The sequence below is a fragment of the Oncorhynchus kisutch genome, linkage group LG13 (assembly GCF_002021735.2).
Source record: "Oncorhynchus kisutch isolate 150728-3 linkage group LG13, Okis_V2, whole genome shotgun sequence".
Taxonomy (NCBI): Eukaryota; Metazoa; Chordata; class Actinopteri; order Salmoniformes; family Salmonidae; genus Oncorhynchus; species Oncorhynchus kisutch.
The window spans coordinates 28,986,510-29,004,229 of record NC_034186.2 but is presented as its reverse complement, the minus strand read 5'-3'; the positions used below and the strand labels follow the sequence as shown (position 1 = coordinate 29,004,229).

General features: G+C 42.1%; 1 protein-coding gene across 1 annotated transcript in view; it reads left to right on the top strand.

The window, feature by feature from the left end:
* Positions 1-17,720, top strand: part of naaladl2 (N-acetylated alpha-linked acidic dipeptidase like 2) — a 273,612-nt gene that overhangs the window by 170,324 nt on the left and 85,568 nt on the right. The window contains exon 6 of the mRNA XM_031785955.1: positions 7,612-7,755. Within this exon, the coding sequence (XP_031641815.1) occupies positions 7,612-7,755 (144 nt within the window). The remainder of the gene's footprint in view (positions 1-7,611; positions 7,756-17,720) is intronic.

Here is a 17,720-nt window from a genome sequence, read left to right as displayed (position 1 = left end):
TTTTTTGTAATGTAATGTAATGTGTCAGCTATAAACATGGGAATCAAACTGTTGATAATAATGAATGAAGGATGCTCCACCCCTCCATATCAAAGATACAGAACACATGAAAGACACTTTGACTGAAAATGTGAGCTGGAATAGAAAACAGATCTGAAAACCAAAGGCCACTGAACAATTTCCATAAAATAAGGATTGTGATCATGCAAATTAATTCCAGACCTTTGCTACCTGCTTATTTGGAAATAATTCTGCTTAGTTAGGCTTACAGTAGGAAAGCAAACCTCTTGGGAATAAAGAAAATGTCAAACATTGTAAACAAGTAGCAAACAGTTTGTTGTGCTTATAATCGGTGCAATAGATTGCATTAGGTCTAATTACATTAGATCTGAACAACCCAAAAGTTGAAACAAATCATGCACCTCTGCAATAGATCATTTGTAGTCTATCCCTAGAAGATCATAACGCAAAACCCAATGCACAATGCAATTGCCTTGTGTGGTACAGTATTGTACAGTTTGATATTACATACTGTAGTATGGAATTTGGTTTACAGTCATGCAGTGCATATTATTATTTCATACAGTGCGTTGCAGTAGTTGTGACAGAGGGGTGAATGTAGCACCATTGGTATCAATAAAGCCACACGTCCACACCAGGAAGACCAGCCACTGTCAATAGCCACTTAGTATTGATTTCACATGTAATGAAGTGGAGATGCAGGCGGGCCTCACCAATAACCAGCCAAACTATCCAAGCGTTTTACAGATGAGGCATGGCTACACATACCGAGCTCCTGGTGTAATTATTATATAGAGGTCCTAGAGCCCATTCCAAGAATAAATCATCACATAATGTCTATGTTTATTTAATTTGTTTGCCACATAACTGCATTTCGTATGATTTTTCTACAGTGGAATTGGACATACGGTATGTAATGCAATATGTAATCCATTCAATTATTCTGCACAACCATGTACCACAATATCTCATGCCTTGGAAGTGCAAATGAGAAATCCACACACTAGCTTACCCAATACAGCTGTAGGTTCTGTTTCTCAGGGCTAGTACTGACAGCAGCTAGCCGACAGTGTATCAGGTATGGATGTGTCAGTGTGTTTGGTCTGCTTGTCTGCCTTGGGAAGTCATCCTGTTGTAAAGTAGAAATGTACCCAGTGATCTCAGCTCCATTCCCTCAGTCTTGTGGTTGGATCAATACAGCCACTCTGCTCTTGCTTGTGATACTGATGGAGATCAGAGGGTGTGATGCACAACTGACATCCTCACAGGATTCAAAAGAGAATGGATTGACTACCCGATGCAAGGGCCATGTGGGGTTTGTTGGAGGCACAGTTAACAATATGTACAGGTTGATCATGGGTTACAGTCTTCTGAAATGCAGAGCAAAATATTGATAGACTGCTAGTTAATTATGGATTGAAAGACAGAACACTTAAGTAATGTTAGTATGATGTTTAATGAATATTGTTTCAATTTTGAGCAAAGCACAAAAGTATTGTCTAAATTGGCTAGCGGCTAGTTACATGATCTACTGAAAGTTCTTTATCCTCTTTACACCCCTGTGTTGATGAAACGCTAAGAATGAGTATGTACTAACATGACTGCCTTTCTTATCTCATTTTACATTTGAGTCAATTAGCAGACACTCTTATCCAGAGCGACTTACAGGAGCAATTAGGGTTACGTACCTTACTCAAGGGCACATGGACAGATTTTTCACATAATCGGCTTGGGGATTCGAGCATACGAACTTTCAGTTATTGGTCCAATGCAATTAACCACTAGGCTACCTCCCACCCCATTCTCTTCGTTTATCTTATCTTTCTCTTTCTGTGTACAAAACTTTCTGTCTAAATATTTGGTACTATTCACTCTTTAAAAATAGAGCACCTTTCTCCAGAAAACACTGCTGAAAAAAAGCCAAGGAAAACTAAAGGGCTTCTCTCACAGCTGAAAGATTAGTGCAACATGGATCCCGTAACCGTTGCATGCGGTGCACGTCTCAACATGGCAGGAAGAGAGATACTGTATATATTTTTCACCTGGACCATTAATCATTCCTATTGGTGAGATTGCTTCTAGAGCAGTGTGAGAGCCAAAGCCCAAATGAGATAATAAACGATTGCTATAGGAGGGAAGAGAGAAGCCTGGCTCCCACCGTACGTTTCCTTACTGCAGGCTGGCTTGGGGCGTGCCACAGTTGACTTACTTCCTTGCCACAGTCACCAGGGGCATGCTGCCTGCCCTCAAGGAAACGTACAGCACTCTGTGTCAAAGGAAGGCCAACAAGATCATCAAGGACCTCAGCCAACTTAGTCACAGTCTTTTCACTCTGCTACCATCTAGCAGAAAAAGACAGAACAGGTGCATCAAAGCTGGGACCGAAAGACTGAAAAAGAGCTGCTATCTCCAGGCCATCAAATTGTTGAACAGCCATCATGCCATTCCCTGTAGCAAGTGAGAGTAGTAAGTAGTACTTCTGTAGTAAGAAACAAAGGTAGACTCAAGCACACACAGCTCATACACATGCAGATTCAGTACACACATATACACACACACATGCATACGGCCATACTCACAAACACACACACACACACACACACACACACACACACACACACACACACACACACACACACACACACACACACACACACACACACACACACACACACACACACACACACACACACACACACACAGCAATGCTGCCACACGTCCACATTAGTGTGGATGCTACCATGAATACGGGTAGTCCTGAATTGATCGTGAATTAAAATTACAGACGCACAAATATCATACACCCCAAAAATGCTAACCTCCCCTGTTATTGTAATGGTGAGATGTTCGCATCTTGGGGGTATGATATTTCTCACTCATCATTATTTACAATAAAAGTGACTCCAAAATAATCTGAAACACAACCAAAACAAACAGTAAATGCGTCCAACAAGTGTGTGGAGTCACAAGGTTGATGTAGTCATTGCATGCTAGGAATATGGGACCAAACACTAAACTTGTACAACTTTAATACACATGGACAGTGCATTCGGGAAGTATTCAGAACGCTTGACTTTTTTTACATTTTGTTACGTTACAGCCTTATTCTTAAATTCATTAAATCGTTTTTTCCTTGACAATCTACACAATACCCCATTTTTCTCACAAAAAAATGAAACATCACATTTACGTAAGTATTCAGACACTTTACTCAAGTACTTTGTTGAAGCACCTTTGGCAGCGATTACAGCCTTCAGTATTCTTGGGTATGACGCTACAAGCTTGGACACCTGTACTTGGGGAGTTTCTCCTATTCTTCTCTGCAGATCCTCCCATCTCCACAGAGGAACCCTGGAGCTCTGTCAGGGTGACCATCAGGTTCTTGGTCACCTCCCTGAGCAATTAAAACATTCATTTAATACATTTTAGAATAAGGCTTTAATGTAACAAAACGTAGAAAAGTCAACACTTTCCGAATGCACTGTAAGGGAATTTGTCCCAATTCTTTTGGTCCCCTAAAATGGGGGGACTATATACAAAAAGTGTTGTAATTTCTAAACAGTTCAACCAATATGGATGAAAATACCCTCAAATTAAAGCTGACCGTCTGCACTGATAGTACTTTTAACAGTTCAAATCGAAAGTGGGTGAGTACAGATCCAAAACAACAAATGATGTGTCACTGTCCCAATACTTTTGTAGCTCACTGCATATACTGTAGAATCATTACAGTATATATGTCACGACTTCTGCCGAAGTTGGTCTCTCTCCTTGTTCGGGCGGCGTTCGGCGGTCGAAGTCACCGACCATTCTCTAGCCATCGCTGATCCTCTTTTCCTTTTCCTTTGGTTTTGTCTTGTCTTCCATCACACCTGGTTCCAATCCCATCAATTACATGTTGTGTGATTGTTTGTTGTAAGTGCTTGTGTCTGTCCTGGTGTGTATTTAACCCTCTGTTCCCCTTCATGTCCTTGTGGGTGATTGTTTGTTGTAAGTGCTTGTGTCTGTCCTGGTGTGTATTTAACCCTCTGTTCCCCTTCATGTCCTTGTGGGTGATTGTTTGTTGTAAGTGCTTGTGTCTGTCCTGGTGTGTATTTAACCCTCTGTTCCCCTTCATGTCCTTGTCGGTGATTGTTTGTTGTAAGTGCTTGTGTCTGTCCTGGTGTGTATTTAACCCTCTGTTCCCCTTCATGTCCTTGTCGGTGATTGTTTGTTGTAAGTGCTTGTATCTGTCCTGGTGTGCGTCGGGTTATTTACCCATTTATTTTATTATTCTGTTTTCCAGTGGGTTTTGTAATAAACTGCGCCTTTGGAAACACAGTTATTTCTTTCCTGCGTCTGACTTCTCTGCTGCCAGTTCGCACCCCTTACAATATACATCTTTTATACTGTTTTTCACACTGTGTATTCATATACTGTATTCGTCATATAGCTCATTCTAATATATCTACTACTGTACATTCAATTTCAGTTACACTGTTGATACACACCGAATATTTCTACACTGGATTCTTATTTTTATACTGGATTCTTGACATAGCTAATATATCTACTGCTGTACATATCATTCTCACTATATATTTTTGGTTTATGTACACATAGATTGCATTTGGATTACTGATACAGTGTTATTTGCGTTGCTAACTGGCATTCGTGATTTCTTGTTTTTGATTATTATTTGTGAACTTCTTTGACATTTTAACTGCAGTCTTAGAGCTAGTAACACACGCAATTCGCTGCACCTTCTATAACATCTGCTAACCTGTGTACGTGTACCAATGAACTTTATTGGATTTTATATTAGATTTTATAGTGAGTCCAAACTTTTCAATTGAGCTCAGCCATGGCCTCAGAGAGCCAAAAATCAAATTATCATATTTAATGATTGATAATGAATCTTGTTCTCAAGTGCCCATAAGTCACTCTTCCTGACCAAATAGGATATGTCAGTTTTAAGGGCACAAATAGACTCAAATCACCATTTGTTAATATTCAGATTCAGATGTTAAAGTTGTAATTAGCAAGAATAATCACATCACACTGCAGGTAACCTTGAAGTCTGTCCTGCTGTGAACTATTTCCATTGAGAGACCAACTCATTATCTAGCATTGTGACCGTCAATGAGTCAACTCTTCAGAAATAATGCAGAGGGAGACATTTTAATTCCATTCAGATAACTGTTCAAATAATTATATTTTGTTTGAGAGAAACATAATGGATTGAAAACACAAACGGCAGGAATAGTGTGGAATTGAAGAGGCCAGTTTGCTACATTGTTATTCGAGTGTGACTGTTGCTGTCACCCCAGCCGGGCGCTGGCAGTGGAAAATATAACCCTGCAAAATAAATGTGTTACTAAAGCAGGATTAGGCTCACAGTTTGCCTGTTTTAATGAGGCTGAATCAATGGAGCATTTCGCCCATCTAAATCCCCATTGGTTTGCAGAAACCATTACTTCCAACTTAAAATCCACCAGCCTATTAGCGGGTCACCTGCAAGCCCCAATCAGAGGTGGAGGGTTTTGATAGAGAGCGAGAGAGATTTAAAGCTAATTTCCTGCAATTATCCACATTTATCCATGGCTTGTGCCATGTTTTTATGTTATTGGAGTGACTCAAACATTATAAAACAAATCGATAGGGCCCATGCCATGACAAAAATACTATTAAATGCCAAATTTTTTGAATTTTAGATTCTCCTGGAATGTCTAGCTTTAATTTTGGTGATAGTTATCAAAGATTGTCTTATTTTAAAATATATGAGTTCATTATCTTTTCTATATACTTTATACAATCAAAAGTTTGGACACAGCTACTCGTTCAAGGGTTTTTCTTTATTTGTTACTATTTTCTACAATGTAGAATAATAGTGAAGACATCAAAACTATTAAATAAAACATATGGAATCATGTAAAACGTGTTAAACAAATCAAAATATATTTTATATTTAAGATTCTTCAAAGTTGCCACCCTTTTCTTTGATGACAGCTTTGCACACTGTTGGCATTCTCTCAACCAGCTTCATGATGTAGTCACCTTGAATGCATTACATTCAACAGGTGGGCCATGTTAAAAGTTAATTTAATGCTTTTGAGCCAATCAGTTGTGTTGTGACAAGGTAGGGGTGGTGTACAGAAGATAGCCCTATCTGGTAAAAGACCAAGTCCATATTATGACAAGGACAGCTCAAAAAAGCAAAGAGAAATGACAGTCCATCATTACTTTAAGAGATGAAGGTCAGTCAATTCTGAACATTTCAAGAACCTTGAAAGTTTCTTCAAGTACAGTCACAAAAAGCATCAAGCGCTATGAAGAAACTCGCTCTCATGAGGACCACCACAGGAAAGGAAGACCCAGAGTTACCTCTGCTGCAGAGGATAAGTTCATTAGAGTTAACTGCAACTCATAAATTGCAGCCCAAATAACTGCTTCACAGAGTTCAAGTAACATACATCTCAACATTAATTGTTCAGAGAAGACTGCATGAATCAGGCCTTCATGGTCAAAATAATTTCTGCAAAGAAACCACTACTAAAGGACACCAATAATGGGCCAAGAATCACGAGCAATGGACATTTGACGAGTGGAAATCTGTCCTTTGTTCTGATGAGTCCAAATGTTCGATTTTTGGTTCCCACCGCCATGTCTTTGTGTGACGCAGAGTAGGTGAATTGATGATCTCCGCATGTGCGGCTCCCACCGTGAAGCATGGAGGAGGAGGTGTGATGGTGTGGGGGTGCTTTGCTGGTGACACTGTCTGTGATTTATTTAGAATTCAAGGCCCACTTAACCAGCATGGCTACTACAGCATTCTGCAGCAATACAGCATTCCCATCGGGTTTGTGCTTAGTGAGGCTACCATTTGTTTTTCAACAGGACAATGACCCAAAACACACCTCCAGGCTGTGTAAGGGTTATTTGACCAAGGAGAGTGATGGAATGCTGCATCAGATTACCTGGCCTCCACAATCACCCGACCTCAACCCAATTGAAATGGTTTGGGATGAGTTGGACCGTAGAGTGAAGGAAAAGCAGCCAACAAGTGCTCAGCATATGTGGGAACTCCTTCAAGACTGTTGGAAAAGCATTACTCATAAAGCTGGTTGAGAGAATTCCAAGAGTGTGTAAAGCTATCATCAAGGCAAAGGGCGGCTACTTTAAAGAATCTAAAATATAACATATATTTTGATTTATTTAACAGTTTTTTGGTTACTACATGATTTCATTTGTGTTACTTCATAGTTTTGATGTCTTCACTATTATACTACAATGTAGAAAATAAGAAAAATAAAGAAAAACCCTTGAATGAGTTGGTGTTTTCCAAACCTTTGACTGGTACTGGATATGCTTAGTCATTTAAGTTTACACCCCCAAAAATCCAACCCCTATTTTTTTTTTAAAGAAGAAATAAATCACAACAATATTTGTTTTACTACTTCGACAAAGGTGGTCCAAAAAAAAACACTTAGGTGACCCGCCCAAGACCTTTCCAACAGACTGACCTTGTCAGTGTAGGGGGAGGTTTATGAGTGTGAAGCTCATACAGCCAGAACAGATCCTAAGCCAGTGTTCCTGTGTTATTCATTGCAGTGGGGAGTTACAGGGAGGAGTGGCCCAACCTGACGTCTCTGCTGGTCCAGCCAATCTCGGCCTCCCTAGCCAAAAGGCTGCTCAACATCCAGTCTGTGGGACTGGGAAGTCCCTGTACTCCTCTGGCCATGCCTGCTGCCTCAGGTACAGTACTCCCTCTCAGTCTCAACCCACTCTAAAAAGCATGTACTGCATGTACCTCCTACTCTAGCCCATTTCCAGTGCTATGAGGGGATGCCCCTAATGTTCCTAGTTGCATATCCTCAGAGAAACAGTCAAGAGTCCCTGTCTGGATGGACAGGAGGAGGATAAATGTGTTAGGTGCAGTAGGAGTCTTTTCCCAGTCATTACATTAATCATCTATTATGATATAATGAGCCATTGAGCTCAAGAAGGAGACACAGCCAAGCTATTAGAAAACATTGGCCGGCCCTTCATTCCAATTGCAGGAGTAGCTAGGTATGTGGCGAGCAAATTATGTTCTCTGATATACGTTCCGTGGAGGAAAGAGGGAATACACTGCAGAGTGGGTCGTTATGGCCCTGTGAATTATAGCGATCCTCAACGTGATCTCATGGTTACGCTCATCTTGATAATATATATGTTCCAAGACCATTACAGTTGTCAATCAGCCTCACTCATGCTATGCCCCTGGGATTTCGCTGAATCCATGAGTGGATGACTAGTGGAGTGCATTAAAGTGCCCAGGCACCTCAGAGGTTACATTTAAGGAATCTGGTCCATAAAAATTTAAAATCTGGAAAAATATTGGTAAGTGTATCATTGGATTTAAATGTGAGGGTCATGGTTCATATTGAGAATATGTTTTTAATCTGAAAATATATTTAAAATGTATATTGTGTCTAATTTCCATTCAACGGGGTGACCTCTTATCTCCTATAATGTACAGTACCTCTAATACAGTACCTCTAATTGGGGCTGTAGTGGAGCAGTTTGAGAGCTTCAAGTTCCTTGGTGTCCACATCAACAACAAACTAGAATGGTCAAAACACACCAAGACAGTTGTGAATTGGGCACGACAAAGCCTATTCCCCCTCAGGAAACTAAAAAGATTTGGCATGGGTCCTGAGATCCTCAGAAGGTTCTACAGCTGCAACATCGAGAGCATCCTGACTGGTGGCATCACTGCCTGGTACGGCAATTGCACGGCCTCTGACCGCAAGGCACTGCAGAGGCTAGTGCGTACGGCCCAGTACATAAGCTGCCTGCCATCCAGGACCTCTATATCAGGCGGTGTCAGAGGAAGGCCCTAAAAATTGTCAAAGACCCCAGCCACCCCAGTCATAGACTGTTCTCTCTACTACTGCATGGCAAGCGGTATGGGAGTGCCAAGTCTAGGACAAAAAGGGTTCTCAACAGTTTTTACACCCAAGCCATAGACTCCTGAACAGGTAATCAAATGGCTACCCGGACTATTTGCATTGTGTGTGTCCCCCCCCTCAACCCCTCTTTTTACGCTGCTGCTACACTCTGTTGATCATAAAGCATGGTCACTTTAACTATACATTCATGTACATACTACCTCAATTGGGCTGACCAACCAGTGCTCCCGCACATTGGCTAACTGTGCTATCTGCATTGTGTCCAGCCACCCACCACCCGCCAACCCCTCTTTTACGCTACTGATTGGACAGCTCTTTGTCACTTCAGATGTTAATAAGCAATTATACCTGTAATTGTTTACCTGGAATATCTCCCTAATACAGCAGGCTATAAACGCCCTGCCAGGTTTACACCCAATAACAGAATAAAGAATAACCATTCTCTTTGCAGTGTCATCATGCTCTTCAAAAGTCAGTTGAGGTAAAATGAGGTAAATATTTAAAAGGACATTTAGAGTAAAATGGAAGGGTGCTTTATATCCCCATCACAGCAACACCAGACCCTCTCCAGGAGGAGAAAGCAGTTGCATTAACTATTTTTTTAATGGGGGGTATTAGGCTCTAATTCATGCTATTGGCTGAAAATCCCCTCTTATCTTTGCATCATCACCCAGGAGACCTAGCTAGCAAGTGCTGCAGTGCAGTTGTCTCTGGTTGATAGACAGTAGAGGATTTTGGCTCCAATGACAAAATGAAGGAAATCTGACTAAGTCAAATCCCTTGCCAAAGTCATAATAAAGAAGGTAAACACTCATGCTATCGGGGTGATTATGAGGCACTTCTGCTGTTGTCTTGGATGACTCTACGTTCTTCTCTTTTGAATCACCTCCAAAGGCAGAAAGGCATCTGCCAAGGATTTCACCAGACAGTCAGAAGTGAATGTGTGTGTCTGTGTCCGTGTGTCCGTGCGTCTGTATGTTGGAGTATGTGTATGGATGGGTTTTGCAATCCTGTCAATTCACGCTTGATATCCAGTATATTAAAACACTAAATGTGGCAAATTATGGTGTGCATCGTCTCTGAGAGGACCCCTGTCCTGCTGTTGACAGTAAGGCATGGAGGGGCTGAAGGGGTTAAGAGGAGAGGTTTCTTTAGATGTATGCCTGGCTGGGTGAGGCTGTCTGCACCAGTCACTTCCCATTTTTCCATGTGTCCAAACCCCCCTGATTACTAACTGGAACAGCACCCTCCACGGCAGGCAGGCATCCCCTGTCATGCAGCAGACACGGACTCACCGAGCCGCACCGCCACATACTGACAATCAATGGGGCCAAAAATACCAGTGGCCACAACATGGTTGCTATCGATCCCTCAAAGAGAGGGGTGTCCCAGATGTGCACCTTTTCAGGGCCGCTTACAAGCCTCCCAAGCATGACCTCCTAATGCCAAGCCCTGAAACGGACCGCAGCAATGTTCCATTAGTTTGATCAAACAGGGGAGCACTGGTAATCTGTTCTCCATCGATTTCGGCTAAAGCACTGACCACTCCAGAGATTTCAAATAATTTGTTTCCCTCTGTCTGCCTCCTCCTTTTTTAAATTCCCATTCAATTAAGGCTCACTGTATTGCTTGGCCATTCTCTAATTGCATGCAGCTCTGCTCCATGGAAACAAGACATTAACTGCGAAGCCCTGAGAGGTTTTAATGGTTCTACCTACCTGTGTCCAGGTGACGTCATGCCTCTCTCAGCGCTCTCCAGCCGCTCCGGAGCGGATAATGCAATGTTCACACCATTGAAGGGAGCAGCACACCACTCAATGCATTTGAAAGGGACTTATTCATTATTGTGTGTATTTTGTCCCTCTGTAGATAGGACTGGCTGGGCGATTTCATCTCTCTTTTATTCACCATAAAGAATTTGATACCAAAAGAAGAAGCCCAGACGAATTGTGATTTCAGTGAATCACCACTTTCTGCCGCATATACCCAGCTCTCCCAGGCCCCAAACGAATGCCATAAGTGTAACAGATTTTCAGAGCAATTACAGCTCGGCTGCAAAAACCTATTTGAAATAGCTTTATAGAAACACTCTGGGGCCTTTAATTACAAAGCTATTGATTGAGGTGCAGGTAGGCCAGTCCATATTGGTTTCCCTCCTCTACTGATTAAGCTCTGTGAAGAAAAGAACAAAGCGACATATACATTTTGATTTGCTGGTAAATACATTTAAAACCATCAGTTGTTGTTGATGTATGAAGTATATTTGCCATAAAACACTTTGTATATTGACCCTTTTTGCACTCTTGACTCATCACATATGCTGCTGTTTAGTATACGTCTTGTTGCCTCATCACTTTACCCCTACCTATATGCAGTGGTGGAAAAAGTACCCAATTTTCATGTTTGAATAAAAGTACTGATATCTTAATAGGAAGTTACTCAAGTAAAAGTGAAAGTTACCCAGTAAAATACTACTTTAGTAAAAGTCTAAAAGTATTTGGTTTTAAATATACTTATGTATCAAAAGTAAATGTAATTAATAAAATATACTTAAGTATCAAAAGTAAAGGTATAAATCATTTAAATTCCTTATATTAAGCAAAGCAGATGGCACCATTTTCTTGTTTTTAAAATGTACGGATAGGCAGGGGCATACTCCAACACTCAGACATAATTTTCAAAGGATGCATTTGTGTTCAGTGAGTCTGCCAGACCAGAGATATTTGGAAGGACCAGGAATGTTGTCTTGATAAGTGCGTGAATTTGACCATTTTCCTGTCCTGCTAAGCATTCAAAAAAGTAATTTTTGGTGTCAGGGAAAATGTATGAAGTAAAAAAGTACATTCTTTTCTTTAGGAATGTAGTGAAGTAAAAGTAGAAGTTGTTGAAAATATAAATAGTAAAGTAAAGTACGGGTACCCGCAAAAAACTACTTACGTAGTACTTAAAAGTATTTCTACTTAACCCTTGTGTAGTCTTAACATTCTGCATACTCCCCTTGTCTCAAGGGTAAAAAATGACCCGCCTTCACTAAACCCCTGAAATAAAGCAGCTTAATTGAATTTAGCATGAAGAAAATACCTGTCATTCATCACAAACTTTGTGAATATCGGGGTTTTCCCTCTTCACAATGCAGAAAGACTGCATTTAATCAGTGGACACAACTCATTTTTATTACAACACACCTGTTGAAATAAAAGAAAACACATAACTCTACTAAAGTAGAGGTTTATCATTACTATTATTATTGCTAAAGGTATTGCATAGGTGTAAACATCATTGTTTTAGCAAGAGATAGCAGCCTAAGAAAGTATCAGAAATGTGCAGAAAGTAGTTTTGAATTGCATTTTATTGAAGGGAAACAATAACAGCCTTCAACTTTTTTGGCAACATAGTGATATATTCTTATATACTGTACAAGGAGGAATTCAACTACAAAATACTAGTCTTCTCCCATTTTTTAAACCATTGCCCCCACACACAAGGTATATAAACAACAACAATAAATATAAATAAAATAAATCAATCAACTCTAATTTGCACATGTAGGACAGTATGCAGGTCTGTGTGCATGGACTTTTCAGATGTAGTTCTCACATGTGCAGCACATAGTATTTGTTTTACAGTCCTTTTCTGAGGGGCAGAATTGGCATCTCCTCCTCTTGCCTGCCCCAGCTGCAGCCTCAGGTGGATCAGGGTAAGATTCAGCCCCTTGAACAGCTTTCACAAGTGCTGCAGAGGCTGCTGTGCGGGGGAGGCGCTCCCTTCTTTGAATGTGTGGGGTTACAAGTGCCTTTCCCAGCTTCTCCAGGAACGCCCTCCTCTTGATCTGTTTTTCAGGCATCCAGGTAGGGTTGATCTTGTTCCATATCACGAAGGCATTGTATAAGGACACATCAATGATCTTATGGAAGATGACCAGGGGCCAGCGGGCAGTCATCCTCCTGCAGCTGTAAGTTCCAATCACCTTGTCCAGGTTGTCTACGCCTCCTTTGTTGTGGTTGTAGTCCAGGATGATGGCTGGCTTCCTGTCCTCATGATCACTGATCTCAGCCATTTTGTGCAGTGTGCTCAGGAGGACCACATTGTTGTTCCTCTTTGGGAGGTAAGAAACGAGTGGCGGTGGAGGTGAAGGCAAACTTTGATGAGAAGGCCTCTCTCCCTCTTGTTGCGAGGAGTGCAGGGGGGAGCTCAGGCTTGTTCTTTCTAACTGTGCCAACCATGGTGATCTTCCTCTTCAGGAGCTGCTGGCTAAGTTCATAAGAGGGGAAGAAATTGTCACACTGACATTGTGCCCCCTCAGTCCATCTGTCACATCAAGCACAACCCGCATCCCCTGGTTCTTCTCCGGGCCTCCACTGGTCGGCTTCCCTGTGTAGACTTGCATCTTCCGAGTGTAGCTGGATTGTGCGTCACAGGCCACCCATATCTTGATGCCATATTTTGCTGGCTTGCTGGGCATATACTGCCGGAAAGGACAACAACCTTTTGACAAGAGATCAGTAATTAGTATCAGTGTCACAGAAAACAATCACATAAATCAATAATATTACAGCAATAAATAATCAAATTAACAGTGAAAATCACTTACATTACAGATATAAAAAATTGAATGGAGCCTCTGAATGGAACCAGTTGCTCATCCACTGTTACTTCAGGCCCAGGGTGGTAGAAGTATATGGCAGATGCTCCACCCACTTCTCCCAGACCTCTCTTATGGCAGCCAGTTTGTCTCTCACATGTCTTGCTGGTCTTGACAGTTATCAAATCGTAGCATACTTGAGAAAGTGTGAAAGACTTTCAGTGGCATCGTGGCACGGAAAATCGCCATTTCACTCTCTGCATCCCAGAGACTACATGTAGCCTCGCCTCGGGACCTATGCACACCTGTTAAGATTAGCAGCCCTATGTAGGCACGCAGGTCAATCTCATCCATCCTTTTCCAGTTGTCTCCAGATTTACGGAAACCTTCCAAATTTGTCATTTCCAATATTATTTTTTCGATGACTGGTGTGATGAACTTGTAGAATGTTGAGGCGTTGTCTTGAGCATGGGAAACTGCATGTCCTGTGGGCCCTGGTGTCATCCTTATGACATTTTGTGCTGCCATCCTGCCCTGGTTGTCATGTGGTGACGAGAACCATGTTATTTTGCTGTTCTTTGACAAAAATGTCTCTCTTTCAGCTTGGGGGATTTCTTCTTCATCTGAAGATGATGCATCGTGCTCTGGGTTGTATTCTTCACCATCTTCTTCTTCAGATTCCTCCTCCTCTTCTAAATCATTGTTCTCTTGTTCCTCCTGGACATCTGTAAAAATCTAATCTACGACCTGTTGGGCACTGAAATACGCACTCATGGCTTCAGCAAAGAGAGAACTGGGGGGACTGTCATCTGCATCACCTTTATAGCCTCTGACTGCATTCCCCATTAGTAAACAATGATTTCAATACATTTTTATTTTGTCAGAAATTGTATTTATTTTGTTAGAAATTGTTCTTATTTTGACTGTGAACTTGAGTCATGTGTGGGGACGTGGAGGGGAGATACTGCACACACACAAGAAAGTTTTAGTTTTGCCTGAGTTCAATCAGTAGCACACGTAATCTCAATTTCTCATTGTGTGTGTGTGTGTGTGTGTGTGTGTGTGTGTGTGTGTGTGTGTGTGTGTGTGTGTGTGTGTGTGTGTGTGTGTGTGTGTGTGTGTGTGTGTGTGTGTGTGTGTTTGTGTGTTTTTATTTAACCAGGTAGGCTAGTTGAGAACAAGTTGTCATCTGCAACTGCGACCTGGCCAAGATAAAGCATAGCAATTCAACATACAACAACACAGAGTTACACATGGAATAAACAAAACATACAGTCAATAATACAGTAGAAAAAAGTCTATATACAATGAGTGCAAATGAGGGAAGATAAGGGAGTTAGGCAATAAATAGGCCATGGTGGCGAAGTAATTACAATATAGCAATTAAAACTGGAATGGTAGATGTGCAGAAGATGAATGTGCAAGTATAGATACTGGGGTGCAAAGGAGAAAGATAAATAAATAAATACAGTATGGGGATGAGGAAGATAGATGGGCTGTTTACAGATGGGCTATGTACAGGTGCAGTGATCTGTGAGCTGCTCTGACAGTTGGTGCTTAAAGCTAGTGAGGGAGATACAGTATGTGAGGGAGAGATTTTTGCAGTTCGTTCCAGTCATTGGAAGCAGAGAACTGGAAGGAAAGGCGATCAAAGTAGGAATTGGCTTTGGGGTTGACCAGTGAGATATACCTGCTGGAGCGCGTGCTACGAGTGGGTGCTGCTATGGTGACCAGTGAGCTGAGATAAGGTGGGGCTTTACCTAGCAGAGACTTGAAGACAACCTGTAGCCAGTGGTTTGGCGACAAGTATGAAGCGAGGGCCAACCAACGAGAGCGTACAGGTCACAGTGGTGGGTAGTATATGGGGCTTTGGTGACAAAACGGATGGCACTGTGACAGAGGCTGTTGGAGGCTATTTTATAGATGACATCACCGAAGTCGAGGATCGGTAGGATGGTCAGATTTACGAGGGTATGTTTGGCAGCATGAGTGAAGGATGCTTTGTTGTGATATAGGAAGCCGATTCTAGATTTAATTTTGGATTGGAGATGCTTATTGTGAGTCTGGAAGGAGAGTTTACAGTCTAACCAGACACCTAGGTATTTGTAGTTGTCCACGTATTCTAAGTCAGAGCCGTCCAGAGTAGTGATGCTGGATGGGCGTGCAGGTCTGGGCAGTGATCGATTGAATAGCATGCATTTAGTTTTACTTGCATTTAAGAGCAGTTGGAGGCCACGGAAGGAGAGTTGTATGGCATTGAAGCTCGTCTGGAGGTTAGTTAACACAGTGTCCAAAGAGGGGCCAGAAGTATACAGAATGGTGTCGTCTGCGTAGATGTGGATCAGAGAATCACCAGCAGCAAGAGCGACATCATTGATGTATACAGAGAAGAGAGTCGGCCCGAGAATTGAACCCTGTGGCACCCACATAAAGATTGCCAGAGGTCCGGACAACAGGCCCTCCGATTTGACACACTGAACTCTATTAGAGAAGTAGTTAGTAAACCAGGCGAGGCAATCATTTGAGAAACCAAGGCTGTCGAGTCTGCCAATAAGAATGTGATGATTGACAGAGTCGAAAGCCTTGGCCAGGTCGATGAATATGGCTGCACAGTTATGTCTCTTTTCGGTGGCAGTTATGATATTGTTTAGGACCTTAAGCTTGGCTGAGGTGCACCCATGACTAGCTCTGAATCCAAATTGCATTGCAGAGAAGGTACCGTGGGATTCGAAATGGTCGGCAATCTTTTTGTTAACTTGGCTTTCAAAGACCTTAGAAAGACAGGGTAGGATAGATATAGGTCTGTAGCAGTTTGTGTCTAGAGTGTCACCCCCTTTGAAGAGGGGGATGACCGCGTCAGCTTTCCAATCTTTGGGAATCTCAGACGATACGAAAGAGAGGTTGAACAGGCTAGTAATAGGGGTTGCAACAATTTCTGCAGATAATTTTAGAAAGAGAGGGTCCAGATTGTCTAGCCCGGCTGATTTGTAGGGGTCCAGATTTTTCCGCTCTTTCAGAACATCAGCTATCTGAATTTGGGTGAAGGAGAAATGGCGGGGGCTTGGGCGGGTTGCTGTGGAGGGTGCCGGGCAGTTGACCGGGGTAGGGGTAGCCAGGTGGAAAGCATGGCCAGCCGTAGAGAAATGCTTATTTACTATAATTCTCAATTATAGTGGATTTATCGGTTGTAACAGTGTTTCCTAGCCTCAGAGCAGTGGGCAGCTGGGAGGAGGTGTTCTTATTCTCCATGGACTTTACAGTGTCCCAGAACTTTTTGAGTTTGTATTACAGGATGCAAATTTCTGTTCGAAAAAGCTAGCCTTAGCTTTCCTAACTGCCTGTGTATATTTGTTCCTAACTTCCCTGAAAAGGTGCATTTCACTGGGCCTTTTCAATGCTAATGCAGAACGCCACAGGATGTTTTTGTGCTGGTCAAGGGCAGACAGGTCTGGAGTGAACCAAGGACTATATCTATTCCTAGTTCTACAATTTTTGAATGGGGCATGCTAATTTAAGATGGTGAGGAAGGCACTTTTAAAGAATAACCAGGCATCATCTACTGACGGGATGAGGTCAATGTCATTCCAGGATACCCCGGCCAGGTCGATTAGAAAGGCCTGCTCGCAGAAGTATTTTAGGGAGCATTTGACAGTGATGAGGGGTGGTCGTTTGACCGAAGACCCATTACGGATGCAGGCAATGAGGCAGTGATCGCTGAGATCTTGATTGAAAACAGCAGAGGTGTATTTGGAGGGCGAGTTAGTTAGGATGATATCTATGAGTGTGTCCGTGTTTACAGATGTGGGGTTGTACCTGGTAGGTTCATTGATAATTTGTGTGAGATTGAGGGCATCAAGCTTTGATTGTAGGATGGCTGGGGTGTTAAGCATGTCCATTTTAGGTCACCTAGTAGCACGAGCTCAGAAGATAGATGAGGGGCAATCAATTCACATATGGTATCGAGGGCACAGCTGGGGGCAGAGGGAGGTCTATAGCAAGCGGCAACGGTGAGAGACTTGTTTCTGGAAAGGTGCATTTTTAGAAGTAGAAGCTCAAATTGTTTGGGTACAGACCTGGATAGTAAGACAGAAGTCGGCAGGCTATCTTTGCAGTAGATTGCAACACCGCCCCTTCGGCAGTTCTATCTTGGCAGAAAATGTTATAGAAAATGTCAGGGTTTTTGG